A 25,085-nucleotide genomic window follows, 5' to 3' on the forward strand; every position below is an offset into this window, starting at 1 on the left:
CTCTCAGACATAATTTGCAAAGGAAGCATTTGTGTTTAGTGAGTCTGTTAGATCAGAGGCAGTAGGGATGACCAGGGACGTTCTCTTGATAAGTGTGTGAATTAGACCATTTTTTCTGTCCTGCTAATCATTCAAAATCTAACGAGTACTTTTGGGTGTCGGGGAAAATGTATGGAGTAAAAAGTACATTATTTTCTTTAGGAATGTAGTGAAGTGAAAGTTGAAATAAATAGAAGTAGTAAAGTAAAGATACCCCAAAATACTACTTAAGTAGTACTTTAAAGAATTTTTACATAAGTACTTTACACCACCAGCTAATGGCCGACAGATCAGAGGCAGTAGGGATGACCAGGGACGTTCTCTTGATAAGTGTGTGAATTAGATCATTTTTACATAAGTACTTTACACCACTAGCTAATGGCCCGACAACGGGATCTCTCGTTGGGTTAATGAGGCAACTAGTCACACCTGTGACAGGTCCTTTAAAAGGAGAGGTGGAAGAGGTAGACCATAACTCACAGACAACAGAGAGACAACCAGTGAATCCCTTGGAAGAGTGCAGAAGGTGAGATTATTTAGTAGACTAGCTGCCTCTCAAATGGCACGTTAATCTTACGTGGCCCTGGTCAAGTGTAGTGCACACTATATGACCCCTTTCTGTGGGTCGACCCCCCCCCCCCTGAATTTAAGAGCGTAGACCTTTGTAGTGAATAGAAGTCTTTGGCAAGATCTAGTCTGCTTCCCCTTCACTGCGTAGTGCACTGTGGGCCCTCGTCAAAGGTGGTTCACTACATAAGGAATGAGGAGCCATTTGGGAAGGATTCATATTCCTGTGTGAAAGGCTCTTCAACCACATACAATAGATTAGATGATACCTGAATTTTAGTGGAAGAATCGTTGCGCGCCGTGTTGACGATACTCGCTTGTTGGGGTCCTCAGGACTGGGTTTAGCAATTGTTGCATAAGTTTTGTACTTAACACAGGGTTTCCTGAACCTCTCCTCTAGTTCCCACAGCCATTCCAGATTTAAAATGCTCAACTAATCTCTCTCTCTCTCTCTCTCTCTCTCTCTCTCTCTCTCTCTCTCTCTCTCTCTCTCTCTCTCTCTCTCTCTCTCTCTCTCTCTCTCTCTCTCTCTCTCTCTCTCTCTCTCTCTCTCTCTCTCTCTCTCTCTCTCTCAGGAGACTATCACCATGGCGATATTGACCATCATTCTGCTTGTTAGCACAGCTTTTGCTCTGGGAGGTAAGAGTGATGTACCTCACACTTACTCACCAACATTTTAATAAAAACGTTAGTGGGTGTTGATCTGTCCTATTCACACACGTACGTATTAATGTTTTGTTTCATAACCAGTTGTCCCTTGGACAGCCATTATCAACCGTGACACTGGAAAGAAGGTTGTCTTGCTCAAGGGCACATAGACAGATATTTTAACTTGACATTCAGGGATTAAAACTAGGAACTCTTGTGTTACTGGCCCAACTCTCTAACCGCTAGGCTACCTGCCACTCCTCTAGTTCCAGAGATGTATATTGGTGTCTAGATGCTGGACTGAGGTATTCTGATATGAATGGTTTGATCATTCAACTGGATGTATGATTGGATTGTCAGGAAGTAACACTGACACAACTTACCTCCACTTTCAGTCATAGTTTCATCAGCTTTTATACCAAAGACAGAAACTGAATTGACTGCACAGGGCTTTTAAACAAGTAGCGCAATTTCAGTATTTAGCCAGGAAGTACCTAGGTTACATCTGAAATGGAACCCTATTCCGTATAAAATACTTCTGACCAGGGACTATATGGGACGCAACCCAAGATTCCGGCATGCATGTGCTGCAATGTTATGTCCACATTACAATCAATGTATGTTACCTGTGTCCAGATGCTGGGATACGACCCATGACCCCCTGTGAGCGTGCTAGATATGCCGCGACACATGGCCCAATTGGCGCCTACATCCCCACGTGTGACGCCGCTGGACGATACACCCCTAAGCAATGTTCGGCCTCTACAGGTTAACACGGACGCACATATACACACACTAAATTCTCCAATTCAGTTGAATGTTACAATATTTACTGTGTGCAACATGTCTATTTCTGGTAGGTTACTGTTGGTGTGTGACCACTACTGGACAGAAGATTCAGGGTACGGAGACTCCACCAGGCACTGCTATCAACTGCTAGCAACTGTTCCACCAAGGTGTGTGTGTATATACATACTCATTCACAAAATGTTATTTCTTTGCAGCTGATATTGGATGTTTTTGTCTAATTGCAGATGAAAGGCGTTGGAATGAAGACTTTGAAAAGACGGACAGTTGTCTTTACTGTACGACAGGAACTGATTTACATCCCATATAAATGCATGAAGAAATCCAGAGATTAAACTGTTAATTTACTTACTTTATTGTTGGTGTGATTATCTGAACCAGTCCTTTACTGGGAAATGGAGGAAGGAGTAGGACTGTATTACCAGCAGTCAAATTCCACGTGACCATTTAGTAATTAGGCTTCTCCAAGCTCTGATGCTGGTGATGGTCATTAGTAGCCTCCCGCACTTGCTAACTGCCTGGTACTCAGCACTCTATTGTCCCTCTAATCACTCTGACATCAATGCAAATGTAAAACATTTCATGAGCTCATGTTGCGCAACATTTCTATAACCTATGCAATTGTGTGAGAACAGCCTCACGGCTTCTATTAGAAAGAGGATCCCATCAGCTTTCTATAGGTTAGATCTACTATTTGCAGTACCAGTCAAAAGTTTGAACACGCCTACTAATTCCGGGGTTTTCCTCTAATATTTTCAACTATGACATAACACATGGATTCACATCTTAAACCAAAATATATTGAGATTCTTCAAAGTAGCCACCCTTTGCCTTGACAGCTTTGTACACTCTCGGCATTCTCTCAACCAGATTCATGGAATGCATTTCAATTAACAGGTGTGACTTAGTTTGTGTCATTTCTTTCCTCAATGCGTAAGAGCCGATCAGTTGTGACAAGGTAGGGGTGGTATACAGAAAATAGCCCTATTTGTTATTTTAAGACCAAGGCCATATTATGGCAAGAACAGCTCAATGCAAAGAGAAACCGCCCATTACTTTAAGAGGGGAAGGTCAGTCAATCCGTATAATTTCAAGAACTTAACGTTTCTTCAAGTGCAGTCTCAAAAACCAAGTGCTACGATGACTCATGAGAACGCCACAGGAAAGGAAGACGCTTTGTTACCTCTGCTGCAGCCCAAATATACGCTTCAAAAAGTTCAAGTAACAGACATCTTGACATCTGCTCAGAGGAGACTGCGTGAATTAGGCCTTCATGGTCGAATTGCTGTAAAGAAGCCATATTAGACGATAAGAGTCCAAATTTGAGGTTTTCGGTTCCAACTGCTGAGTCTTTGTGAGGCAGAGTAATTGAACGGATGATCTCCGCATGTGGTGTTCCCACCGTGAAGCATGGAGGTGATGGTGCTTTGTTTGACACTGTCAGTGATTTATTTAGAATTCAAGGCACACTTAACCAGCATGGCTACCGCAGTGATACGCCATCCCATCTGGTTTGGCTTAGTGGGACTATCATTTGTTTTTCAACAGGACAATGACCCAACACACCTTCAGCTGTGTAAGGGCTATTTGACCAAAAGGAGAGTGATGCATCAGATGACCTGGCCTCCACAATCACCCAATTTAGATGGTTTGGGATGAGTTCAATCAATCAAATGTATTTATGAAGCCCTTTTTACATCAGCCGATGTCACAAAGTGCAATACAGAAAGCCAGCCTAAAACAGCAAGCAATGCAGATGTAGAAGCACGGTGGCTAGGAAAAACTCCCTAGAATGGCAGGAACCTAGGAAGGTGCGGTATAGAGAGAGTTGAAAACAGCAGGTCCGGGACAAGGTAGCACGTCCAGTGAACAGGTCAAGGTTCCATAGCCGCAGGCAGAACAGGTGGACTGGGGACAGCAAGGAGTCGTCAAGCCAGGTGGCCCTGCGGCATGGTCCTAGGACTCAGGTCTTAAGGGAGAAGAGAACGAGAAAGAAAGAACTAGAGGGTGCATAATTAAATACACATAGGACACCGGATAAAACAGGAGAAATACTCCAGATTTAACCTCTCACCTGGCCAACATCCAGTGAAATTGCAGAGCGCCAAATTCAAAAATAGAAATACTCATAAAATTCATAAAACATACAAGTATTATACACTGCTCAAAAAATAAAGGGAACACTTAAACAACACATCCTAGATCTGAATGAAAGAAATAATCTTATTAAATACTTTTTTCTTTACATAGTTGAATGTGCTGACAAAATCACACAAAAATAATCAATGGAAAACCAATTTATAAAGCCATGGAGGTCTGGATTTGGAGTCACACTCAAAATTAGGCTGATCCAACTTTGATGTAATGTCCTTAAAACAAGTCAAAATGAGGCTCAGTAGTGTGTGTGGCCTCCACGTGCCTGTATGACCTCCCTACAACGCCTGGGCATGCTCCTGATGAGGTGGCGGATGGTCTCCTGAGGGATCTCCTCCCAGACCTGGACTAAAGCATCCGCCAACTCCTGGACAGTCTGTGGTGCAACGTGGCGTTGGTGGATGGAGTGAGACATGATGTCCTAGATGTGCTCAATTGGATTCAGGTCTGGAGAAACGGGCGGGCCAGTCCAAAGCATCAATGCCTTCCTCTTGCAGGAACTGCTGACACACTCCAGCCACATGAGGTCTAGCATTGTCTTGCATTAGGAGGAACCCAGGGCCAACCACACCAGCATATGGTCTCACAAGGGGTCTGAGGATCTCATCTCGGTACCTAATGGCAGTCAGGCTACCTCTGGCGAGCACATGGAGGGCTGTGCGGCCCGCCAAAGAAATGCCACCCCACACCATGACTGACCCACCGCCAAACCGGTCATGCTGGAGGATGTTGCAGGCAGCAGAACGTTCTCCACGGCGTCTCCAGACTCTGTCACGTCTGTCACGTGCTCAGTGTGAACCTGCTTTCATCTGTGAAGAGCACAGGGCGCCAGTGGCGAATTTGCCAATCTTGGTGTTCTCTGGCAAATGCCAAACGTCCTGCACGGTGTTGGGCTGTAAGCACAACCCCCACCTGTGGACGTCGGGCCCTCATACCACCCTCATGGAGTCTGTTTCTGACCGTTTGAGCAGACACATGCACATTTGTGGCCTGCTGGAGGTCATTTTGCAGGGCTCTGGCAGTGCTCCTCCTTGCACAAAGGCGGAGGTAGCGGTCCTGCTGCTGGGTTGTTACCCTCCTACGGCCTCCTCCACGTCTCCTGATGTACTGGCTTGTCTCCTGGTAGCGCCTCCATGCTCTGGACACTATGCTGACAGACACAGCAAACCTTCTTGCCACAGCTCGCATTGATGTGCCATCCTGGATGAGCTGCACTACCTGAGCCACTTGTGTGAGTTGTAGACTCCGTCTCATGCTACCACTAGAGTGAAAGCACTGCCAGCATTCAAAAGTGACCAAAACATCAGCCAGGAAGCATAGGAACTGAGAAGTGGTCTGTGGTCACCACCTGCTGAACCACTCCTTTATTGGGGGTGTCTTGCTTATTGCCTATAATTTCCACCTGTTGTCTATTCCATTTGCACAACAGCATGTGAAATTTATTGTCAATCAGTGTTGCTTCCTAAGTGGACAGTTTGATTTCACAGAAGTGTGATTGACTTGGAGTTACATTGTGTTGTTTAAGTGTTCCCTTTATTTTTTTGAGCAGTATACATTGGTTTAAAGATTAACTTCTTGTTAATCCAGCCACGGTGTCAGATTTCAAAAAGTCTTTATGGGGAAAGTATACCATGCGATTATCTGAGAACAGCGCCCTGCAGACAAATCATTACAAACAGTTACCAGCAAAGTAGAGGAGTTACACAAGTCAGAAATAGCAATAAAATGAATCACTTACCTTTGATGATCTTCATATGGTTGCACTCACAAGACTCCCATTTACTCAATAAATGTTCGATAAAGTCTCTCCTTATATTCAAAAACCTCCGTTTTGTTCAGTAATCCACAGGCTCAAAGGCAGTCACAACAGACAGACAAAATCTGAAAAGTATCAGTAAAGTTTGTAGAAACATGTCAAACGATATTTATAATCAATCCTCAGTGGAAGCCACAGGAAGTGCAATTTGAGTCCTAAGTCAATAGATACTGTAATGGCATTCACTAGAAACTACAAAAATAAAAAAAATCCCACTTCCTGGCTGGATTTTTCTCAGGTTATCGCCTGCCATATATGTTCTGTTATACTCACATACATTATATTAACAGTTTTGGAAACTTTAGAGTGTTTTCTATCCAAATCCACCAATTATATGCATATCCTAGCTTCTGGGCCTGAGTAGCAAGCAGTTTACTTTGGGCATGCTTTTCATCTGGAAGTGAAAATAGTGCCCCCTACCCTAGTGAGGTTAACAGACTGACCCTAGCCCCCCGACACAAACTTTTGCAGCATAATTACTGGAGGCTGAGGCAGGAGGGGTCTGGAGACACTGTGGCCCTGTCCGACTATACCCCCGGACAGGGCCAACCTGGCAGGATATAACCCCACCCACTTTTCCAAATCACAGCCCCCAAACCACTAGCGGGATATCTTCAACCACCAACTTGCTTCCCTGAGACAAGGCCGACTATAGCCCACAAAGATCTTCCCCACGGCATGAACCCGAGGGGGGCCTCAAAACCAGACAGGAAGATTACATCAGAGACTAAAGCCACTCAAGTGACACACCCCTCCTAGGGACGGCATGGAAGAGCGCCAGTGAATTAGTCCCCGTAATAGGGTCAGAGGCAGAGAATCCCAGTGGAGAGAGGGGAACCACCCAGGCAGAGACAGCAAGGGTGGTTCATCGCTCCAGTGCCTTTTTGTCAACTTCACACCCCTGGGTCAGACTACACTCAATCATAGGACCTACTGAAGAGATGAGTTTTCAATAAAGACTTAAAGGTCAAGACAGAGTCTGTGCCTGTAACATGGACAGGCACACCATTCCATAAAAATTGAGCTCTATAGGAGAAAGCCCTGCCTCCAGCTGTTTGCTTAGAAATTCTAGGGACAAAAAGGAGACCTGCGTCTTGTGACCATATTGTACGTGTAGATATGTACGGCAGGACCAAATCGGAAAGATAGATAGAAGCAAGCCCATGTAATGCTTTGTAGGTTAGCAGTTAAACCTTGAAATCAGCCCTAGCCTTAACAGGAAGCCAGTGTAGAGAGGCTAGCACTGGAGTAATATGACCATTTTTTGGGGTTCTAGTCAAGATTCTAGCCGCCGTGTTTAGCATTAACTGAAGATTATTTAGTGCTTTATCCTGGTAGCCGGAAGTAGAGCATTGCAGTACTCTCATCTAGAAGTGACAAAAGCATGGATACATTGTTCTACATCATTTTTGGACAGAAAGTTTCTGATTTTTGCAAAGTTACGGAGATGGAAAAAAGCTGTCCTTGAAACAGTCTTGATATGTTCATCAAAAGAGAGATCATGGTCCAGAGTAACGCTGAGGTCCTTTACAGTTTTATTTGAGATGACACTACAACCATCATGATTAATTGTCATATCCAACAGAAGATCTCTTTGTTTCTTGGGACCTAGAACTAGCATCTCTGCTTTGTCTGAGTTTTGAAGTAAAACATTTGCCGCCTTCCAGTTCCTTATGTCTGAAACACAGGTTTCCAGGGAGGGCAATTTTGGGGCTCCACCATGTTTCATCTAAATGTACAGCTGTGTATCGTCCGCATTGCAGTGAAAGTTAACATTATGTTTCCGAATGACATCAAGAGGTAAAATATATAGATAATGAAAACAATAGAGGTCCTAAAACGGAAACTTGAGGAACACCGAAATATACAGTTGATTTGTCAGAGGACAAACCATCCACAGAGACAAACCGAAACCTTTCCGACAGATAAGATCTAAACCAGGACAGAACTTGTCCGTGTAGATCAATTTGGGTTTCCAATCTCTCCAAAAGAATGTGTTGGTCTATGGTATCAAAGCAGCCCTAAGGTCTAGGAACACGAGGACAGAGGAAGAGCCTCAGTCTGACACCATTAAAAGGTCTTTTACCACCTCCACGAGTGCAGCCTCAGTGAGTTGGACCACAGAGTTAAGAAAAGCAGCCAACAAGTGCTCAGCATATGTGGGAACTCCTTCAAGACTGTTGGAAAAGCATTCCAGTTGAAGCTGGTTGAGAGAATGCCAAGAGTGTGCAAAGCTGTAATCAAGGCAAAGCGTGGCTACTTTGAAGTATCTCAAATATAACATATATTTTGATTTGTTAAATCACTTTTTTGTTCACTACTTGATTCCATATGTGCTATTTCAGAGTGTTGATGTCTTTACTATTATTCTACAATGTAGAAAATAGTAAAAATGAAGAAAAACCCTTTAATGAGTAGGTGTGTCCAAACTTTTGACTCGTGCTGTATTTATCAGCTTTCCTAATATTAAGAACATTGCTTATATTTACAACTGGAGTATAGCCTACCTGGCTGGCATGAAAATGAAACAAGGGAAAAGAATCCTCCATTCGCTATTTAAGTGCATAGATGAAATGTATTTTTTCCCCTGCCCGATTCCAGACAGGTGCATGATTATTGTCCATTCTAAATCAAAACAAATTTCACAAATATTATTTAGTACATGTAAAGACAAGATTCAATCAAGAATAGTCTGATGGGTGACAACATTATCCCATCACTTGTGAATGATGCCCAGTGTAAGGCAAGGAACAATGCATACCATTTTTTTTGCTACTTTTTCATATCTTAGCGCAACACCTCATGTAGCCTAGCCAATAGGCCTATATGTTTCTGTAGTAACGTGATAAGGAATGCCCACACGCATTTCAATATTACTTTCCTTTACTTTCAACCCAATAACTAATAGGTGTACAGCCAGGTACAAACGGTCCAAAAATAGCAGAACTATATAGCCCACTCAACCGGTGGTAGAATCACATTGCACAGATCTCACTCTTAGCGATGACATCAAAGGGGAAAGGTCACGGTCAATGCCAATAATAACCATGTAATTATTTATATAGTGTCCACACTATAACACTTCTCCCCCCTCAATTTAAATCCCCCCCTGTAAGGAAAACACAAGGTTAACAAGTAAATCACATCAGTGTTTTCTTTTCTTTACTACACAACACTGTAGAACTTCTGCTGGTGTTACTGTAAATGTAAAAAAAAATGACAGTCCTTATTTCTTTTCAACTAGGTCTGCTGCTCCAAACAAACACTAACACCACGAGTCTCTCAGTCTCAACTACAGAGTTAGTCTTTCAGGAGGCTTGTGACTATGCTGTGATCTGCGCAGTACTCCTGGTGTGCTACGAGACACAGGTAAGGCGTGTCCCAGTGGAGCTGGGTCTGAGGGCACAGGAGCGGGTTGGGTGTTTGTGAGAGAATGTCCATCACCCTCTGCTGGAACCACTGAATGCCCCTGTTCCTCAGATGCTTTTTCCTGTGGGGTTTCAACTTGTACACTACCACCCACAGCTGTTCCGTCTGAAAACATGGTCTTGTCTTTGTCATAGCGCAGGCGGAGGTGGTCCTGGTGTCTGCGCATGACTCGACCATCAGTCAGTTTGACCACAAAGGAGACGGGACCACTCTGACTCAGAATGATACCTGGCAACCAGCGTTGGCTGCTTGTGAAGTTGCGGATGTAGACAATGTCAGTGGGTTTTAACTGTCTCTCCCTCGCGTGGTGGTCATGTCTCACTTTTTGTTTCTCCTGCTTCCATTCCACTCGTGCTCTGATGTTCGGATGCAGTAGATCCAGGTGAGCTTTTGGCTTTCTGCCCATTAACATCACTGCTGGAGCCTGTCCTGTTGTTGTTTGCGGCGTGATGCGGTACTGGAACAAGAACCGAGAGAGCTTAGTTGTGATGGTTCCCCCAGTCATCCTTTTGAGCCCCTCTTTCAGTGTCTGCACAGCCCACTCCGCTAAGCCGTTTGAGGCCGGGTGAAGCGGGGCACTGCAGACATGGCGAATCCCGTTTCTCCGCATGAATTCTTGGAACAAGTCACAGGTAAACGTTGTTGCGTTGTCGGACACCAGAGAGTCCGGCAGACCATGGGTTGAAAACACCTGCCGAAGCTTTTCGATGGCTGTGGTCGCTGTGATGTTGCTCATGATGTGCGCCTCCAGCCACTTGGAGTGCGCGTCCACCATGACAAGGAACATGTGACCCATAAAAGGGCCTGCAAAGTCTATGTGCAGCCACTCCCACAGATGTAGTGGCGTGGACGGCGCCATCTTCTGGTTGATCTGGCACTCAGAACATGATTTAACTTTGTCTTCTACCTCCTGATCCATGTTAGGCCACCAGATGTAAGATCTGGCTAAACTATTCATCTGGGAGGCACCCGGGTGAGCCTCATGGACCTCATCCATGACTTGTGCACGGCCAGGGGGTGGAACAACCACTCTGGACTCCCAGAGTATGCAGCCATCCTGCACACTCAGCTCAGTTTTGCTCTTTGCATAAGGTCTTAGTCCATCATCCTCTATGACAGGAGGCCAACACTGCATCAGGAATCTTTTCACTTGGGACAGGATAGGATCTCGGTCTGTCCACTGTTTGATCTGTTTGGCATTCACAGCTGAGTTTGACAATCTCTCCATTAGGAAAATTGACTCGGGAGGCACCACAGTTGTGGCAGGCATCTCCGGTAGCGGGAGACGGCTGAGCGCGTCTGCGTTTGCATTGTCCTTCCCCGCTCTATACACTATAGTGTACTGGTAAGCTGACAGTGTCAGGGCCCAGCGCTGTATCCTTGCTGAAGCCATGGGCGGAATGCATCTTGATTCACTAAAAAGGCTCATCAGTGGTTTGTGGTCAGTGCATATGGTGAAATGACGACCGTAGAGGTACTGATGGAAACGTTTCACAGCAAAGACTATGGCCAGACCTTCCTTGTCTAACTGTGAATAACCCTTCTCAGCACTCGTCAGCGTACTTGATGCGAATCCAATGGGTTTCTCTGACCCTTCCTTCATCTGATGAGAGAGTACTGCCCCGACGCCATAGGGCGAGGCGTCACATGACAGGATGATCTCTTTGTCTTGGTCAAAATGAACCAGAAGTTGTGCTGATTGTAGCAGTGCTTTCACTTCCTTGAAAGCTTTCTCTTGTGCTGGCCCCCACTTCCATTTACAGTCTTTGTGGAGCAGCTGATAAAGTGGAGCCAACACTGTTGACAGCTCAGGGAGGAACTTACCATAGTAGTTCACCATGCCCAGGAACGACCTGAGCTCTGACCCATTCTTGGGGTTTGCAGCATCCTTGATTGCCCTGACTTTGTCCTCCACAGGACACAGACCCTGCGCTGTGATCTTGTGACCTAGGTATGTCACACTCTGTGCTTGGAATGTACACTTGCTACGCTTCAGGCACAGCCCTGCCTCAGAGAATCTCTTTAACACCTGGTCCAGATGGTGGTGCTCCTCCTCCGTCTCTCCTGTAACCAGGATGTCATCCAGGTACACTGCTACGTGAGGGATCCCCTGCAGCAGATTGTCCATTGTCCTCTGGAAAATGGCTAGGCTGGACGCCACTCCGGATACCAAGCGGTTGTACCTGGACAAGCCTTTGTGCGTGTTGATTGTGACATACTCTTTTGAGTCCTCATCCAGGAGGAGCTGTTGGTAGGCGTGACTCATGTCAAGCTTTGAGAACGTCTTGCCTCCTGCCAGTGTCGCGAACAAGTCCTCCATCCGTGGTAGCGAGTAAGCGTCTAGCTTAGAGGCCCTGTTAATGGGGAGTTTGTAGTCCCCACATATACACACCGTGCCGTCACTTTTCAGAACGGGAACGATAGGAGCTGCCCAGCAGGAGAACTGAATGGGAGTAATGATGTTTGCTTCCTGCAGCCGCTCCAACTCATCTTCCACTTTCTTTTTCATGGCGTAAGGCACAGTCCTGGGCTTGAAAAAGCGAGGCTCGGCCTGAAGATCCACGAACAGCTTAACTGCAGTGCCCTGCAGTGTGCCCAGTTCGTCTTTGAAAATCTCTGGGTACTTTTGAATGACATACTCAGTCACTCGGGTCTGTTTTATCTCACCCCAGTTCAGTTGTATTTTGTTTAGCCAGTCACGCCCTAGTAAACTAGGCCCATTCCCTTTCACCACCAGGAGCCTTGCTCTCGCTTCCTGGCTGTTGTATGCAATGTCCACCTCTAGAGCCCCCAGCAATGGTATGGTCTCCCCGGTGTACGTACGCAGTCTGATCCCTGCCGGTGTGAGGACAGAAGCCTGTCTTGAGCCCCAGATTTGTTTTTTAGGTCTCCTCACTTATGACAGAGGCAGAGGCCCCCGTGTCAACCTCCCTCATCTGCTTTCCATCTACCTCCACTGTAGCATAGATAGGCTCTGCGCGCGGCTCACTCACATTAAACATGTTGTAGGAACAATGCTCTTCCTCCTCCTCTGTGCTCTCTAGGTGGTGCGCTGCTGACTGAGGCTTTGGTGCTGCGAACTTGCCCAGCCCAGTCCGCCCACCCTTTGGCTTGCTCCTAGGACCCCTGCATGTTTTAGCTAAATGTCCCTTTTTGTTGCAATTGTGACAGACAGTCTCCATAAACTTACAGTTGTTACTATAATGTGTTCCTCCACATCTGAAACATTCCACTGCTTTTCCCCTTTTTCCTGCCACCTCTTTTGTCACCTGATGCACTGCACAAATTCCACTGTTGGCCTTTTGAATATTTTTCACATTACTAGCGGCCATCTCCATCCCTTGAGATAGTTCCAACGCTTTTTTGAAAGTCAGTGTGGCTTCCCCCAGCAACCGGCGCTGTATGCTGTCCTCATCCATTTTGTCACCAAAGCCCCATATACTACCCACCACTACGACCTGTACTCTCTCGTTGGCTGGCTTTCGCTTCATAATTGTCGCCAAACCCACTGGCTCCAGGTCATCTACAAGACCTTTTTAGGTAAAGTCCCCCTTTATCTCCGCTCACTGGTCACCATAGCAGCACCCACCTGTAGCACGCGCTCCAGCAGGTATATCTCTCTGGTCACCCCCAAAGCCAATTCCTCCTTTGGCCGTCTCTCCTTCCAGTTCTCTGCTGCCAATGATTGGAACGAACTACAAAAATCTCTGAAACTGGAAACACTTATCTCCCTCACTAGCTTTAAGCACCAGCTGTCAGAGCAGCTCACAGATCACTGCACTTGTACATAGCCCATCTATAATTTAGCCCAAACAACTACCTCTTCCCCTACTGTATTTATTTATTTTATTTATTTTGCTCCTTTGCACCCCATTATTTCTATTTCTACTTTGCACTTTCTTCTACTACAAATCTACCATTCCAGTGTTTTACTTGCTATATTGTATTTACTTTGCCACCATGGCCTTTTTTTGCCTTTACCTCCCTTATCTCACCTCATTTGCTCACATTGTGTATAGACATATTTTCTTTCTACTGTATTATTGACTGTATGTTTGTTTTACTCCATGTGTAACTCTGTGTTGTTGTATGTTGTCGAACTGCTTTGCTTTATCTTGGCCAGGTCGCAATTGTAAATGAGAACTTGTTCTCAACTTGCATACCTGGTAAAATAAAGGTGAAATAAATAAAAAATAAAAAATGAATGCCACAGACTAATCTGTCATGGAGCATGTCCTCTAACATAGCCCCAAACTCACAATGTTCAGAGAGTTCACGTAATACAGCAACAAAGCTAGCAACAGACTGACCTGTTTTCCGAAAATGGCAGTTAAACTTGAACCTCTGGACAATCACTGAAGGCTTTGGATTGTGGTGAGTCTGAACGAGAGCAACTAGATCCCCAAAAGGAATTTCTCCCGGTGTAGCCAAATTCCTCGTTAGCTTGTAGGTTTTAGCCCCACACACACTCAAGAGAATAGAGCGCTGTTTAGCCTCATCTGTGATTCCATTTGCCAAGAAAAAGTGTCCCAACCTTTCCACATATTCCGTCCAGTCCTCGTTCTCTTCCACAAACTCAGTGATAGTCCCAAACATTGCCATTATAACGCCAACTTGTCCTTGATCCTCGTTAGCGATTTTCACTTGCTGCTGATTGTCCCCGTCGGCGTTTCCATCCAGCGGCACCTGCTGTCCGTCGCTCATTAAGCTAGCTAGCTAACTGACTACCTCCACTGTTTCTTAGCTAGCTAGCTTCTCGCCCTGTACAAGTTGATAAAGTTTTATTCTCGTTGCCAAAAAGATGTAGTAACTTGACAGTTTTGATAAGGTTTGTGTAGGCTGGCGAAAGTCAATCCAGCACAGGACAAAAAAATTATTTGGGGTTGATTATACTGTCGAGGCTTACATTCAAAATTAGATAATGTAGAAGGGAAATCACTAATAGAGGAAGTCACCATAAAGTAAAATTTTGTCTATATCACAATCAAGTGAGAAATCTGTTATTAAAGTGTGTAAAAACAATCTGAGTAGTGGCTCTGCTTTAAACACACTGTCCACGTGATACCCTAACCCCACACGGAACAATAGATCCTCACCCATACAGCAGCTTTAAATAATGTAATCATTAACTCCACAACGTGTCTCTGAGAGCAGTGGAATTCAGCTAGCAAGAAGCTAACATCCCCATGCTAATCCAAAGTAACGTTGGACCCACGATGGATTTCAGTAGCTCTCCAGTGTAATTGCTTGCTCTCACTTTTACACGCTGCGCATGCACAATCCCATAACTCCTTGCACACCTTATTTATGAATCTCTTACAGGGACAGTGCCATCTAGTGGATATAAATGAATACAACTATGCCATTTCACCACCTGGCTACATTTGTATTACAACTAAAGTGGCAAAATAACCTCTTTACAATGGGTGTAGAGCCTAACTGGCATGCACATGCAGCGCATGAGTTTCACGTTTAGGGAAGATAATTTTCACAATAAAAATATTATTTTATAACAAAAGCATTAATGCATAATCATACTATGGGGTTGGCTGAGTCCTAGTGCATGGGCTGAGTAAAACTGAGTGGGCTCAAGTGGGCTGAGTGGGCTCAAGTAAAAGTGAAAGTCACCCAGTAAAATATTACTTGAGTTAGGGTCTAAAAGTTTCAACAAATATACTGAATTATCAAAATTAAATGTAATTGATGAAATATACTTAGGGCTAGGGGGCAGTATTTACACCGCCGGATAAAAAACATACCCGATTTAATCTGGTTACCACTCCTACCCAGTAACTAGAATATGCTTATACTTATTAGATATGGATAGAAATCACCCTAAAGTTTCTAAAACTGTTTGAATGGTGTCTGTGAGAATAACAGAACTCATATGGCAGGCAAAAACCTGAGAGATTCCTTTACAGGAAGTGGCCTGTCTGACCATTTATTGGCTTTCTTTGACATCTCTTTCCAAAACAAAGGATCTCTACGGTAACGTGACACTTCCCACGGCTCCCATATGCTCTCAGAGCCCGGGAAATAACAGAATGTCGTCATTGCAGCCCCAGGCTGAAACACATTATCGCCTTTGTCAAGGGGCCGATCAGAGGACAAAGGGCTTAGGCTCGTGCACTGGCCGCCCCCGTCTTTCTTTTTTTCCCTCTATTTACCGAAATGCAGATTCCCGGTCGGACTATTATCGCTTTTTTACGAGATAAATTGCATAAAAATTGATTTTAAACAGCGGTTGACATGCTTAGAAGTACGGTAATGGAATATTTAGATTTTTTTTTTCACGAAATGCGCCATGCTCGTAACCCTGATTTACCGTTTCGGATAGTGTCTAGAACGCACAAACAAACGCCGCTGTTTGGATATAACGATGGATTATTTGGGACCAAACCAACATTTGTTATTGAAGTGGAAGTCCTGGGAGTGCATTCTGACGAAGAACAGGAAAGGTAATAACATTTTTGTTATAGTAAATCTGATTTTGGTGAAGGCTAAACTTGCTGGGTATCTAAATAGCTAGCCCGTGATGGCTGGGCTATGTACTTAGAATATTCCAAAATGTGCTTTCACCAAAAAGCTATTTTAAAATCGGACATATCGAGTGCATAGAGGAGTTCTGTATCTATAATTCTTAAAATAATTGTTATGCTTTTTGTGAACGTTTATCGTGAGTAATTTAGTAAATTGTTAGTAAATTCCCCGGAAGTTTGCGGGGGGTATGCTAGTTCTGAACGTCACATGCTAATGTAAAAAGCTGTTTTTTGATATAAATATGAACTTGATTGAACAAAACATGCATGTATTGTATAACATAATGTCCTAGGTGTGTCATCTGATGAAGATCATCAAAGGTTAGTGCTGCATTTAGCTGTCTTCTGGGTTTTTGTGACATTATATGCTAGCTTGAAAAATGGGTGTCTGATTATTTCTGGCTGGGTACTCTGCTGACATAATCTAATGTTTTGCTTTCGTTGTAAAGCCTTTTTGAAATCGGACAGTGTGGTTAGATTAACGAGAGTCTTGTCTTTAAATAACTGTAAAATAGTCATATGTTTGAGAAATTGAAGTAATAGCATTTCGAAGGTATTTGAAAATCGCGCCACAGGATTCAACTGGCTGTTACGTAGGTGGGACGATTTGGTGCCACCTAGCCCAGAGAGGTTAAGTATCAAAAGTAAAAGTATAAATCATTTCAAATTCCTTATATTAAGCAAACCAGACGGCACCATTTTTTTTTTTTTTTTGAATACGGATGGCCAGTGTCACACCAACTCTCAGACATAATTTGCAAAGGAAGCATTTGTGTTTAGTGAGTCTGCCAGATCAGAGGCAGTAGGGATCTTCAGGGATGTTCTCTTGATAAGTGAGTGAATTAGACCATTTTTTCTGTCATGCTAATCATTCAAAATCTAACGAGTACTTTTGGGTGTCAGGGAAAATGTATGGAGTAAAAAGTACATAATTTTCTTTAGGAATGTAGTGAAGTGAACGTTGAAATAAATAGAAGTAGTAAAGTAAAGATACCCCAAGTACTTTACACCACCAGCTAATGGCCGACAGATCAGAGGCAGTAGGGATGACCAGGGACGTTCTCTTGATAAGTGTGTGAATTAGACAATTTTTACATAAGTACTTTACACCACCAGCTAATTGGGGACATCGGGATCTCTTGTTGGATTAATGAGGCAACAAGTCACACCTGTGACAGATCCTTTAAAAGGAGAGGTGGAAGAGGTAGACCATAACTCACAGACAACAGAGAGACAACCAGTGAATCCCTTGGAAGAGTGCAGAAGGTGAGCTTGTGATATTATTTAGTAGACTAGCTGCCTCTCAAATGGCACGTTAATCTTATGTGGCCCTGGTCAAGTGTAGGGCACTATATATATATGACCCCTTTTTGTGGGTCGACCCCCTGAATTTAAGAGCATAGACTAGTAGTTACCTTTGTAGTGAATAGAAGTCTCTGTCAAGATCTAGTCTGCTTTCCCTTCCCTGCGTAGTGCACTGTGGGCCCTCGTCAAAGGTGGTTCACTACATAAGGAATGAGGAGCCATTTGGGAAGGATTCATATTCCTGTGTGCAAGGCTCTTCAACCACATACAATAGATTAGATGATACCGGAATTTTAGTGGAAGAATCGTTGCGCGCCGTGTTGCCGATACTCGCATGTTGGGGTCCTCAGGACTGGGTTTAGCAATTGTTGCATAAGTTTCGTACTTAACACAGGGTTTCCTCAACCTCTCCTCTAGTACCCACAGCCATTCCAGATGATATAAAATGCTCAACTAATCTCGCTCTTGTTCTCTCTCTCAGGAGACTATCACCATGGCGATATTGACCATCATTCTGCTTGTTAGCACAGCTTTTGCTCTGGGAGGTAAGAGTGATGTACCTCACACTTACTCACCAACATTTTAATAAAAACGTTAGTGGGTGTTGATCTGTCCTATTCACACACGTACGTATTAATGTTTTGTTTCATAACCAGTTGTCCCTTGGACAGCCATTATCAACCGTGACACTGGAGAGAAGGTTGTCTTGCTCAAGGGCACATAGACAGATATTTTAACTTGACATTCAGGGATTAAAACTAGGAACCTTTGTGTTACTGGCCCAACTCTCTAACCGCTAGGCTACCTGCCACTCCTCTTGTTCCAGAGATGTATATTGGTGTCTAGATGCTGGACTGAGGTATTCTGATATGAATGGTTTGATCATTCAACTGGATGTATGATTGGATTGTCAGGAAGTAACACTGACACAACTTACCCCCACTTTCAGTCTTAGTTTCATCAGCTGTTATACAGAAGACAGAAACTGAATTGACTGCACAGGGCTTTTAAACAAGTAGCGCAATTTCAATATTTAGCCAGGAAGTACCTAGGTTACATCTGAAATGGAACCCTATTCCGTATAAACTACTTCTGACCAGGGCCCATATGGGACGCAACCCAAGATTCCGGCATGCATGTGCTGCAATGTTATGTCCACATTACAATTAATGTATGTTACCTGTGTCCAGATGCTGGGATACGACCCATGACCCCCTGTGAGCGTGCTAGATATGCCGCAACACATGGCCCAATTGGAGCCTACATCCCCACGTGTGACGCCGCTGGACGATACACCCCTTAGCAATGTTCGGGCTCTACAGGTTAACACGGACGCACATATACACACACACTAAATTCTCCAATTCAGTTGAATGTTACAATATTTACTGTATGTGCAACATGTCTATTTCTGGTAGGTTACTGTTGGTGTGTGACCACTACTGGACAGAAGATTCAGGGTACGGAGACTCCACCAGGCACTGCTATCAACTGCTAGCAACTGTTCCACCAAGGTGTGTGTGTCTGCATGTACAAACTCATTCACTAAATGTTATTTCTTTGCAGCTGATTCTGGATGTTTTTTGTCTAATTGTAGATGAAAGGCGTTGGAATGAAGTCTTTGAAAAGACGGACAGTTGTCTTTACTGTACGACAGGAACTGATTCACATCCCATATAAATGCATGACGAAATCCAGAGATTAAACTGTTGATTTACTTACTTTATTGTTGTTGTGATTATCTGAACCAGTCCATTTCTGTGAAATGGAGGAGTAGGACTATTACCAGCAGTCAAATTCCACGTGACCATTTAGTAATTAGGCTTCTCCAAGCTCTGATGCTGGTGATGGTCATTAGTAGCCTACCACACTTGCTAACTGCCTGGTACTCAGCACTCTATTGTCCCTCTAATCACTCTGACATCAATGCAAATGTAAAACATTTCATGAGGTCATGTTGCACAACATTTCTATAACCTATGCAATTGTGTGAGAACAGCCTCATGGCTTCTATTAGAAAGAGGATCCCATCAGCTTTCTATAGGTTAGATCTACTATATTTGCAGTACCAGTCAAAAGTTTGAACACCTACTCATTCCAGGTTTTTCATCTAATATTTTCAACTATGACATAACACATGGAATCACATCTTAAACCAAAATATATTGAGATTCAAAGTAGCCACCCTTTGCCTTGACAGCTTTGTACACTCTTGGCATTATCTCAAGCAGATTCATGGAATGCATTTCAATTAACAGGTGACCTAATTTGTGGCATTTCTTTCCTCAATGCGTAAGAGCCGATCAGTTGTGACAAGGTAGGGGTGGTATACAGAAAATAGCCCTATTTGTTATTTTAAGACCAAGTCCATATTATGGCAAGAACAGCTCAATGCAAAGAGAAACAGCCCATTACTTTTAGACAGGAAAATCAGTCAATGCGGAACATTTGAAGAGCAGTCTCAAAAACCAAGCGCTACGATGACTCTCATGAGGAAGACCCAGTTACCTCTGCAGCCCAAATAAACACTTCACAAAGGTCAAGTAACAGACATCTCGACATCTGCTCAGGAGACTGCGTGAATTAGGCCTTCATGGTCGAATTGCTGCAAAGAAGCCACTAAAGGACGATAAGAGACTTGCTTGGGTCAAGAACCACAAGCAATGGACATTAGACCGGTGGGAATCTGTCCTTGGTCTGAGTCCAAATTTGAGATTTTTGGTTCCAAACGCTGAGTCTTTGTGAGACGCAGAGTAGTTGAACGGATCTCCGCATGTGGTGTTCCCACCGTGAAGCATGGAGGTGATGGTGCTTTGTTGGTGACACTGTCAGTGATGTATTTAGAATTCAAGACACACTTAACCAGCATGGCTACCGCAGTGATACGCCATCCCATCTGGTTTGGCTTAGTGGGACTATCATTTGTTTTTCAACAGGACAATGACCCAACACACCTTCAGCTGTGTAAGGGCTATTTGACCAATAAGGAGAGTGATGCATCAGATGACCTGGCCTCCACAATCACCCAATTTAGATGGTTTGGGATGAGTTCAATCAATCAAATGTATTTATGAAGCCCTTTTTACATCAGCCGATGTCACAAAGTGCAATACAGAAAGCCAGCCTAAAACAGCAAGCAATGCAGATGTAGAAGCACGGTGGCTAGGAAAAACTACCTAGAATGGCAGGAACCTAGGAAGGTGCGGTATAGAGCGAGTCGAAAACAGCAGGTCCGGGACAAGGTAGCACGTCCAGTGAACAGGTCAAGGTTCCATAGCCGCAGGCAGAACAGGTGGACTGGGGACAGCAAGGAGTCGTCAAGCCAGGTGGCCCTGCGGCATGGTCCTAGGACTCAGGTCTTAAGGGAGAAGAGAACGAGAAAGAAAGAACTAGAGGGTGCATAATTAAATACACATAGGACACCGGATAAAACAGGAGAAATACTCCAGATTTAACCTCTCACCTGGCCAACATCCAGTGAAATTGCAGAGCGCCAAATTCAAAAATAGAAATACTCATAAAATTCATAAAACATACAAGTATTACACACTGCTCAAAAAAATAAAGGGAACACTTAAACAACACATCCTAGATCTGAATGAAAGAAATAATCTTATTAAATACTTTTTTCTTTACATAGTTGAATGTGCTGACAAAATCACACAAAAATAATCAATGGAAATCCAATTTATCAACCCATGGAGGTCTGGATTTGGAGTCACACTCAAAATTAAAGTGGAAAACCACACTACAGGCTGATCCAACTTTGATGTAATGTCCTTAAAACAAGTCAAAATGAGGCTCAGTAGTGTGTGTGGCCTCCACGTGCCTGTATGACCTCCCTACAATGCCTGGGCATGCTCCTGATGAGGTGGCGGATGGTCTCCTGAGGGATCTCCTCCCAGACCTGGACTAAAGCATCCGCCAACTCCTGGACAGTCTGTGGTGCAACGTGGCGTTGGTGGATGGAGTGAGACATGATGTCCTAGATGTGCTCAATTGGATTCAGGTCTGGAGAAACGGGCAGGCCAGTCCATAGCATCAATGCCTTCCTCTTGCAGGAACTGCTGACACACTCCAGCCACATGAGGTCTAGCATTGTCTTGCATTAGGAGGAACCCAGGGCCAACCACACCAGCATATGGTCTCACAAGGGGTCTGAGGATCTCATCTCGGTACCTAATGGCAGTCAGGCTACCTCTGGCGAGCACATGGAGGGCTGTGCGGCCCGCCAAAGAAATGCCACCCCACACCATGACTGACCCACCGCCAAACCGGTCATGCTGGAGGATGTTGCAGGCAGCAGAACGTTCTCCACGGCGTCTCCAGACTCTGTCACGTCTGTCACGTGCTCAGTGTGAACCTGCTTTCATCTGTGAAGAGCACAGGGCGCCAGTGGCGAATTTGCCAATCTTGGTGTTCTCTGGCAAATGCCAAACGTCCTGCACGGTGTTGGGCTGTAAGCACAACCCCCACCTGTGGACGTCGGGCCCTCATACCACCCTCATGGAGTCTGTTTCTGACCGTTTGAGCAGACACATGCACATTTGTGGCCTGCTGGAGGTCATTTTGCAGGGCTCTGGCAGTGCTCCTCCTTGCACAAAGGCGGAGGTAGCGGTCCTGCTGCTGGGTTGTTACCCTCCTACGGCCTCCTCCACGTCTCCTGATGTACTGGCCTGTCTCCTGGTAGCGCCTCCATGCTCTGGATACTATGCTGACAGACACAGCAAACCTTCTTGCCACAGCTCGCATTGATGTGCCATCCTGGATGAGCTGCACTACCTGAGCCACTTGTGTGAGTTGTAGACTCCGTCTCATGCTACCACTAGAGTGAAAGCACTGCCAGCATTCAAAAGTGACCAAAACATCAGCCAGGAAGCATAGGAACTGAGAAGTGGTCTGTGGTCACCACCTGCTGAACCACTCCTTTATTGGGGGTGTCTTGCTTATTGCCTATAATTTCCACCTGTTGTCTATTCCATTTGCACAACAGCATGTGAAATGTATTGTCAATCAGTGTTGCTTCCTAAGTGGACAGTTGTATTTCACAGAAGTGTGATTGACTTGGAGTTACATTGTGTTGTTTAAGTGTTCCCTTTATTTTTTTGAGCAGTATACATTGGTTTAAAGATTAACTTCTTGTTAATCCAGCCACGGTGTCAGATTTCAAAAAGGCTTTATGGGGAAAGTATACCATGCGATTATCTGAGAACAGCGCCCTGCAGACAAATCATTACAAACAGTTACCAGCCAAGTAGAGGAGTTACACAAGTCAGAAATAGCAATAAAATGAATCACTTACCTTTGATGATCTTCATATGGTTGCACTCACAAGACTCCCATTTACTCAATAAATGTTCGATAAAGTCTCTCCTTATATTCAAAAACCTCCGTTTTGTTCAGTAATCCACAGGCTCAAAGGCAGTCACAACGGACAGACAAAATCTGAAAAGTATCAGTAAAGTTTGTAGAAACATGTCAAACGATATTTATAATCAATCCTCAGTGGAAGCCACAGGAAGTGCAATTTGAGTCCTAAGTCAATAGATACTGTAATGGCATTCACTAGAAACTACAAAAATAAAAAAAATCCCACTTCCTGGCTGGATTTTTCTCAGGTTTTCGCCTGCCATAAATGTTCTGTTATACTCACATACATTATATTAACAGTTTTGGAAACTTTAGAGTGTTTTCTATCCAAATCCACCAATTATATGCATATCCTAGCTTCTGGGCCTGAGTAGCAAGCAGTTTACTTTGGGCATGCTTTTCATCCGGAAGTGAAAATAGTGCCCCCTACCCTAGTGAGGTTAACAGACTGACCCTAGCCCCCCGACACAAACTTTTGCAGCATAATTACTGGAGGCTGAGACAGGAGGGGTCTGGAGACACTGTGGCCCTGTCCGACTATACCCCCGGACAGGGCCAACCTGGCAGGATATAACCCCACCCACTTTTCCAAATCACAGCCCCCAAACCACTAGCGGGATATCTTCAACCACCAACTTGCTTCCCTGAGACAAGGCCGAGTATAGCCCACAAAGATCTTCCCCACGGCATGAACCCGAGGGGGGCCTCAAAACCAGACAGGAAGATTACGTCAGAGACTAAAGCCACTCAAGTGACACACCCCTCCTAGGGACGGCATGGAAGAGCGCCAGTGAATTAGTCCCCGTAATAGGGTCAGAGGCAGAGAATCCCAGTGGAGAGAGGGGAACCACCCAGGCAGAGACAGCAAGGGTGGTTCATCGCTCCAGTGCCTTTTTGTCAACTTCACACCCCTGGGTCAGACTACACTCAATCATAGGACCTACTGAAGAGATGAGTTTTCAATAAAGACTTAAAGGTCAAGACAGAGTCTGTGCCTGTCGCATGGACAGGCACACCATTCCATAAAAATTGAGCTCTATAGGAGAAAGCCCTGCCTCCAGCTGTTTGCTTAGAAATTCTAGGGACAAAAAGGAGACCTGCGTCTTGTGACCATATTGTACGTGTAGATATGTACGGCAGGACCAAATCGGAAAGATAGATAGAAGTAAGCCCATGTAATGCTTTGTAGGTTAGCAGTTAAACCTTGAAATCAGCCCTAGCCTTAACAGGAAGCCAGTGTAGAGAGGCTAGCACTGGAGTAATATGACCATTTTTTGGGGTTCTAGTCAAGATTCTAGCAGCCGTGTTTAGCATTAACTGAAGATTATTTAGTGCTTTATCCTGGTAGCCGGAAGTAGAGCATTGCAGTACTCTCATCTAGAAGTGACAAAAGCATGGATACATTGTTCTACATCATTTTTGGACAGAAAGTTTCTGATTTTTGCAAAGTTACGGAGATGGAAAAAAGCTGTCCTTGAAACAGTCTTGATATGTTCATCAAAAGAGAGATCATGGTCCAGAGTAACGCTGAGGTCCTTTACAGTTTTATTTGAGATGACACTACAACCATCATGATTAATTGTCATATCCAACAGAAGATCTCTTTGTTTCTTGGGACCTAGAACTAGCATCTCTGCTTTGTCTGAGTTTTGAAGTAAAACATTTGCCGCCGTCCAGTTCCTTATGTCTGAAACACAGGTTTCCAGGGAGGGCAATTTTGGGGCTCCACCATGTTTCATCTAAATGTACAGCTGTGTATCGTCCGCATTGCAGTGAAAGTTAACATTATGTTTCCGAATGACATCAAGAGGTAAAATATATAGATAATGAAAACAATAGAGGTCCTAAAATGGAAACTTGAGGAACACCGAAATATACAGTTGATTTGTCAGAGGACAAACCATCCACAGAGACAAACCGAAACCTTTCCGACAGATAAGATCTAAACCAGGACAGAACTTGTCCGTGTAGATCAATTTGGGTTTCCAATCTCTCCAAAAGAATGTGTTGATCTATGGTATCAAAGCAGCCCTAAGGTCTAGGAACACGAGGACAGAGGAAGAGCCTCAGTCTGACACCATTAAAAGGTCTTTTACCACCTCCACGAGTGCAGCCTCAGTGAGTTGGACCACAGAGTTAAGAAAAGCAGCCAACAAGTGCTCAGCATATGTGGGAACTCCTTCAAGACTGTTGGAAAAGCATTCCAGTTGAAGCTGGTTGAGAGAATGCCAAGAGTGTGCAAAGCTGTCATCAAGGCAAAGCGTGGCTACTTTGAAGTATCTCAAATATAACATATATTTTGATTTGTTAAATCACTTTTTTGTTCACTACTTGATTCCATATGTGCTATTTCAGAGTTTTGATGTCTTTCCTATTATTCTACAATGTAGAAAATAGTAAAAATCAAGAAA

At 44.3% G+C, this 25,085-nt stretch overlaps 1 protein-coding gene and 1 long non-coding RNA gene across 2 annotated transcripts; both read left to right on the forward strand.

Moving 5' to 3' along the window:
* The first annotated feature begins 458 nt into the window (after positions 1 to 458).
* Positions 459 to 2,412, forward strand: LOC115194858 (equistatin-like). The gene is made up of 5 exons (XM_029754785.1): positions 459 to 565; positions 1,182 to 1,245; positions 1,891 to 2,022; positions 2,115 to 2,210; positions 2,289 to 2,412. The coding sequence occupies exons 2-4, from the start codon at positions 1,194 to 1,196 to the stop codon at positions 2,192 to 2,194; spliced, it is 264 nt and encodes an 87-aa protein (XP_029610645.1). The 5' UTR covers positions 459 to 565; positions 1,182 to 1,193; the 3' UTR covers positions 2,195 to 2,210; positions 2,289 to 2,412.
* A 14,746-nt stretch (positions 2,413 to 17,158) lies between these two features.
* On the forward strand, positions 17,159 to 19,025 carry LOC115194869 (uncharacterized). Its single transcript, XR_003878515.1, has 5 exons — positions 17,159 to 17,265; positions 17,786 to 17,849; positions 18,495 to 18,626; positions 18,723 to 18,818; positions 18,902 to 19,025. It is a non-coding gene; the product is annotated as an uncharacterized LOC115194869 (long non-coding RNA).
* The last annotated feature ends 6,060 nt before the right edge of the window (positions 19,026 to 25,085 follow it).

The sequence above is a fragment of the Salmo trutta genome, chromosome 5, assembly GCF_901001165.1.
Source record: "Salmo trutta chromosome 5, fSalTru1.1, whole genome shotgun sequence".
Classification (NCBI taxonomy): domain Eukaryota; kingdom Metazoa; phylum Chordata; class Actinopteri; order Salmoniformes; family Salmonidae; genus Salmo; species Salmo trutta.